At 50.5% G+C, this 6,655-nt stretch overlaps 1 protein-coding gene across 1 annotated transcript; it reads right to left on the bottom strand.

The window, feature by feature from the left end:
- Positions 1-2,270: 2,270 nt before the first annotated feature.
- On the bottom strand, positions 2,271-4,020 carry CITED2 (Cbp/p300 interacting transactivator with Glu/Asp rich carboxy-terminal domain 2). Its single transcript, XM_084889562.1, has 2 exons — positions 3,758-4,020; positions 2,271-3,230 (listed from the first exon to the last, which is right to left on the bottom strand). Exon 2 carries the CDS (start codon positions 3,220-3,222, stop codon positions 2,365-2,367), a length of 858 nt encoding a protein of 285 aa, XP_084745688.1. The 5' UTR covers positions 3,223-3,230; positions 3,758-4,020; the 3' UTR covers positions 2,271-2,364.
- Positions 4,021-6,655: the final 2,635 nt, after the last annotated feature.

Below are 6,655 nucleotides of genomic sequence, written 5' to 3'. Positions count from 1 at the left end.
AAGAAAAACTTACGGTGAAAATGCTTAGCCAGGAAGATTTACTGCTGATTGCAGATTTAGTATTGACATGTCTTAGCTAAAGAAAACTTCAGCTTTAACTATTAATGTGGGAAACCTGGATGAGCTTTTAAAACGGGGTGGGAAGAGTTTTCAATGGCAGTGTATTTTCAGAGAAATTATTGAGAACATCGTTTTTAATAGGAGTGTCAATTATAGTGGCGTGTGCATCTCAATTTTAATGGCCTGCCTTGGCTACCAAATTATGGAATGTAGGTGATCTGAATTATATTGGAGTCAGTCTTTATGCAAGACCCACTGTTACTTAATGCTTCTACATACCCTTATCTCCTTTTTAATTATAAAATAGGCTTAACGATTGGAATCTGTCTAAATGAAATGCCCTTTTAAAATAGTGAGCTTTTCTTCAATCCACATTTCTTTACTCCTCTACTAGGTTAAATACAAAAGACCTTTCCCCCCCCCCTCTCATTAATGTAGGTGTGTTACCCTTAGAAGATAAGCTTGGAAAACAAAATTTTTTTTCTCCTGCCAACAGAGACAATTGGAGGTTTTAACAATATTACTTTTTCATTTGATTATTTTATATAAGGTAACACCTGACATCTACTTAACTGTAGTTAAATATTCTCGATAACCCATTTAGGTGAAATTAAAATGATCTTATCCTTATGTCCTTTGCACCCAATGCCTGTGACAGAAAATGCTCAGTATTCTGGAAAACAGGGCATACTTCAGAGGGAACATCTTGTCAAGACTGTAACTTGACCTTTGACTCAACCTCTCTTGAGTAAATTTTAAATATTATAGGAGAACAAATAGAAAGCCTCAAGGTATAATTCTGCTCCCTCTTCCTCTTAGAACTCTAAGCCAGTCAGAAGCTATTTCAGATATTCAGCTAGCTGTGTGCATGCCTGTCCTTCGTACTTTGGCTGAAAAATAAGATTCATCACTAGAGATAAAGATTTCTATATAATGCCATCCTCATCCATCTCCCAGAATATTACTCCCTTCGACCTCGTTTGAAGTAGTTGAATCGGTTATAGCCAGAAACGTTTAGTTTTCCCTCCTCCATACTATGAGAAAAAATATCTATAATGTTTAGTATAATAAACCTTTCTAACTCTAGAGCCTACTTGAATTTGATGGCAATTAAGGGGAAGAAAAGCTTTGACAACTTTGTAGCTTTTGATTAAACCACACCAAGAGACATGTTCCAGTGATAACAACTAAGCATTATGCCAATTATGTTAAATCCTGCTCCCCGCTTGCTTAAGCTCATCATGACCTGTTTTAGTGTCCAGTAATTTACCCTTTGGAAGGCTTTACTCTCATCAATAAAGTGTTCAACTTACAGAGGAAAATAAAAGGAAATCCACCAAAGGGAACAACCAACCCCCAAATGACTTCTAGAAAACAAGTATTTCTTAACTTTTTATTGACATTGGCAAATTAAAATAGAATAAATTAACAAGTATTTTTTCAAAAAAATGTTTTGTACAAAAATACTGTCAAAATTTCCTAAAAAGCTTTCAACACAGTAGTATCTTTTCATGTACTGAATATAACTATTAGCACAGTGTCAAAAATGTTGAAGACAGAAACAAAATAAAAATCTGTGAAATGTTTGCCACTGACGACATTCCACACACCCTATTATTGTCTGTACATATGGGGGTGGGGGGGCAGCCAACTTGAAAGTGAACAGTATGACTTTTTCCTGATCCAGAACGGCTTGGCCCGCATCTGTTTAATCTTCCAGTTTAGCATATTTTAAAAATTAAGTCTGTACTCGAATGCATAGTTTAAAAAAAAATGAAGCGAGGTGGCAGAGTTTGTGCATCTGCCCTTCAGAGTTCATGCAACCCACTAATGCAATTTTTCCTTTCACTCATAAATTTGAATGCAGTTCAGTCATTTGAAACCATCTACAGAATCCACAAGATTAAGCAGTTTGCCAAGATTAATATCTAACAGTTGAGCACTGGAGAAAGTGAGGAAATCAAGGGAGTAAAAAACAAACAACAACAACATCAACAAAAAAAGAGACCAAGTTAGCTAGATATTTCAAACTACATAAGGGAGGTGAATGTCAAGGCTACAAAAACGAAACAAAAACAGGAGGAAAAAAAAAAAAGTGGCAGCAATTTTTCTTTTTAAACCAATTTGTACAAGTGTATAGTTTACTTTGTTTCCAAGTTCTCAGACCTTTCAAGGATTTGAAAAGTTGAGATACTGTGTCTAAGGGAATGTTTTTTGTTTTTTTTGTTTTTTAATTCACACCGAAGAAGAAGTTGGGAGGGTTTGATTTTTTTTTTTCCTTTTCGCCTGGTGTTTCGATCGGAGTCAACAGCTGACTCGACTGGGCTGCTGTTTGCACACGAAGTCCGTCATGAAATCGAACTCATTCTGCCCCAGCCAGAGTTCAGGCAGCTCCTTGATGCGGTCCAAGCCCATCTCTATCACTAAGGACATGAGCACTTCCTCGTCGATGAAATCAGTGTCTATGACATTGGGCGGCAGCATTGCAGCGGGGACGTGGGCCACGGAGGCGGGCATGGTGCTGCCGCCGCCGCCGCCGCCGCCGCTATTGCCGCCGCTGCCCGCGCCGCCCGAGGTGCCGCCCGAGCCGCCAGGGGTGCTGCTGCCCCCGGAGCCCGGGGTGGTGCTGCTGCCGCCGCTGTGCTTGGGGGTGCAATCTCGGAAGTGCTGGCTTGTCCCGTTCATCTGGTGCCCTGCAGCGGCGGCGGCGGCGGCAGCAGCAGAGTGCAAATCCGGCATGTAGTGGTTGTGGGGGTAGGGGTGGTGGTTGAAATACTGGTTGTTGAGCTTCTGCAGCTGCATGCTGGCCGGCAGGGAGCCTCCCTGGCTGGCCACCGGGGGGCCCAGGAACTGCGAGTTGTTGAACCGGGCCGCGGGGGCCAGCGCGCTCGCCGGGTGCCCTCCGTTCACAGTCCCCGGCCCCATCGCGTGCCGGATGCCGCCGCCCGCGGCGCTCATGCCGCCCGCGCCGTAGTGTATGTGCTCGCCCATGAGGGCGTTGAAGGCGTGCTGGGGCTGCGGCTGCGGCTGCTGCTGCTGCTGCTGGTGGTGGTGCGGGCTCGGGAACTGCCCCATGCCCATGCGGTGGGCAGGGTGGTGGTGCAGCCCGTTGGTACCGTCGGGGAAGCGCCCGTGGTTCATGGCCATCATATGGTCTGCCATGTCCAGTCCTGCAAGGGGAGAGGGCAGCCGGACGGTCAGACCCGCACGTCACACGTGTCGCCCACCAGAGCGCACCCCACTTTTTCTTGCCACTGCTCCACCCCCCTACCCCCCCCCCCAAAAAAAAGACCCCCGGGCGCACGTCGGCTGCAAAAAATCACCATCCCCAGGATCCACCCCCCTGGCAGCTAGCGCACCGGGACTCGCCAACACGGCGGACCTCCTGCCACCCACCACGGAGGAGCCGGGCGCGCTGCACACACAGCCCCTTCCCCGGCGATCCGGCGGGAGGCGCGGGGCCCACACCCCCCTCTGCTCTCGCTCTCCCTAAGTCGCCTCATAAAGGAAGTGCCCCGCAGCCCCGCCGCGAACTTAAGGCTTTCAACCAGCCCTCCTCGTCCTGTGGGTTGCACATCCTGTTGTTATTCCCCAGCTCCGCCTCGCGCGCTTCCTCCGGGGCAGACCCAGCCCTCGGAGGGACCGGGCAGGCGGGCAGGAGCCCCGGCCAGCTCCGCCGGGCGCCGGGCGCGCTTACCTTCCGTCTCAGCGGCGATTTCAGCTCCGAAGACCGAGGGCGGGATCGTCGGGTCCAGGACGGGCTTCAGCAGCACATAGAGGGGGCCTTCCTTCCCGGGCGTGCAGGGCGCTAGCTGGGTCGCGTGGTGGTCGGCGCCGAGGTCTTGCAGCGGCGGCCGCGGGGGCAGGATCGGAGCCGCTCTCCTTTATTTTCCCTCCGCTGCCCTCCCTCCCAGCTCAGCGAGACTCAGCCCGGCCACTGCCAACAATGAGCTGTGTTTCTTAGGGCTTTGGCCACAGTTAATATAAGGAGCTCAGGAAGGGCGGAGCGAGGGCCTCCCGGCCGGGAGGCGGGAAAAAGCGGATTGTGGAACGCCGGGCACGCCGGACCGGGTCGTGGAGCTGCGTCGCCCCCCCCTTACTCCGCCCCCCTCCCACGGCCAGAGGCAAGTGCACCGAGGCTGCAATGGGGCCGGGGTCCTGCCCCGTTGCACCCCCAGACTCTGGTTTCTTCCCTACCCGCAAATGTGGAGGCGGCCCTGCACGCCGGGTACAAGGAGAAAATGCTCCTTGGACTCCTAGCCCGCAGGTATCGCCTTCCCGGAGAGGAAGAGAGGAAAACTCACCGCGCCCCAGCCCCCCGTACGGCCGGATCCCCCATCCCAACCTCTTCCACCGGGTTCGCCTAGCGGTGTGGGCTACCTTCTCTGTGAAAAGGGGGTTCTCTCGCGCCCTAGCCCTCTATAGTGCCCTTGTGCCTCCCCGGTTTTGCAAAAGCTTCCTTGGAAAAGGCTGAGAGGGACGGCTGTGTTTTTCCCCCCGACTGGGGTTTTAAAGCCCGGAACAAATAATGCCGCCGCCGCCCCCGAGCGCGCTTTCCTGGGCTGTGCCTTTGTGAGTTTTTTTTGTAGGGGCAGCAGTAAGCTGATTTAGATATACTCCTTGTAGATGCATTATTTTTATTTTATTTTCCTCCTTTCAAGGACAGGAGCTGGGGGCGGGGAGCGGCACGGGCTGCAGGTGGACCGGGCGCGCTCGGCGGCCCGGCCGCCTCCATTCCTTGCGATGGGGAATCCGGCCCGCGCTTTGGGGCCCACCCGCCGCTCCCGGGGTACGTGTGCTTCAGCTAAGTTTGCTTTGCAGCTCGCTCTTGGTAGCTTTGGCATCCGAGCTGAGGCGTCTCTGCTCTGTAAACAAACTCAGCGATCCTCGTCCCCAGATCCACCTTTTTGCACATACGCAGTTTCTTGCTTCTGCTGTTGCCCTTGATCCGGGAGGGAGGTGGGGGTGTGTGTGTGCAAACTTGCACAGCCTCCCTCTGGGCTCTGCCTGAGGGTTTGGGGTTGATTTAGAAGCGAACGGGTTTGTAATTAAGAAACGCGAAGGCTGCTTAAGGCTGCTGCTGCTGGAAAAGGAAAACAAATAGCACTATAATCGTTTGGTAAATAAAGTTGTTCTGGAGGTGGACGCGTAGCTGCACGTCCCATATGGCACCGCGCACACACACACACACACACACACACTCCTGGGACTCTTGCTTTGCAGGGAAATTGTTCGGCGGAGCAATGGGCGATTATAATAACCGTGCTTCCCATAACGTGACACGACTAGCCTGGTCTCCTCTTCGGCTCACTGACTTGCAAATAAAAGCCCTAACTCGGGTCTGGGCCACAACCTCTCTCTCTTGCTAAGTCGGGAAGCAGAATTGTTTCTCCACTGCCACGAGGAGGCTGCTGCTCCAAGCCTTTCTATTGCTCTTTATGTGGTAACAGCGAGTTTAGCATGTAGCGCTCCGAATAAGGACTTCTGTTCAGAGTTGTTTCTTCATAACTCTATAGCCATTGAAGACTTCCTGCTGCCAAGAGCCAGTTCCCCGCATCCCCTTCTCCCTACCCCCCCCCTTTTTTTTTCTCCCTTCGCCTTCACAAGACTTATAGGCCTTATGTCTTGAGAACTGGAAATCCTGATACATTTTTTCCCTTTCAGGAATTTGCAAGTGAGAATGAATGCTGTTTATTTAATATAACCCCTCCATCTTCCATATATCACTGTTCCTCTTTCTCCTTTTCCAGGCTCTCCAACATGGATGACAGTGTATGCAATAATTTTTATACCTCAAAGATCCTTACTTTTTGGAGACTTGTGCACAGAACACAGGTTGCAACCATCCCCTATTATCCTCTCCACCCACTGCCTGTAGGTCTTGGATTTGAAGTTGCAGAATCAGAGTTTTAGAAGAGACCTATGAAAAATAGACTCCAAAATATCAACAATTGCCAGATACATGGCTTTCTACCCCGTTGTCAGACAGCAGTGTCTTCAAGGACCAGCTCTTGAATGTCTCCTGGAAAGAAAGGTGTAGCTCCACCCGTTCCATTGCTTCCATGTTATATTGGGCAATGTCTTGAAAGGTCACCTCCTCCTCCCCCACCCCATAGAGGGGGAAACATTTGTTCTGGGACTTGCTGGTTAGACCGTGGCATGCCTTGTCCATTTATTCATCCATCCAATGAATGTTTCCCAAGCGCCAGGCACTTTTCCCAGTGCCCGGAGAGACAACTAAGATAGGAACTCATGGTCTGAAGGAGGAGATGAACAAACAGCCTTGGACACACTGTGATCAGTGCCACAACAGCATTTGATACAAGGACTGCTGGGAGCACATAGGCAGGACACCTATCCTGGTCTTCAGGGCCTTGGGAAGGCTTCCCCGTGACTGAGTTGAGGCCTGAGGATGTGTAGAAGTGGGGCCGCCCCAGGAGGGGGCACAGAGGAAACAGGTCGGAGAACTAAACTGGGCTGGATCCTGTGGGCTTTGGTCCTCAATTGAGAAATTTAGATTGTATCTTGGAGACAACGAGAAGCTGGTGGAGGCTTGTGGACCAGTTAGATGGTCAAATTTTTGTTTTAGGGAGAT

This window comes from Pipistrellus hanaki (genome assembly GCF_964339955.1).
Source record: "Pipistrellus hanaki genome assembly, chromosome: 7".
NCBI lineage: Eukaryota > Metazoa > Chordata > Mammalia > Chiroptera > Vespertilionidae > Pipistrellus > Pipistrellus hanaki.
The sequence above is the reverse complement of the archived record's forward strand: the minus strand, read 5'-3'. Positions and strand labels throughout refer to the sequence as shown.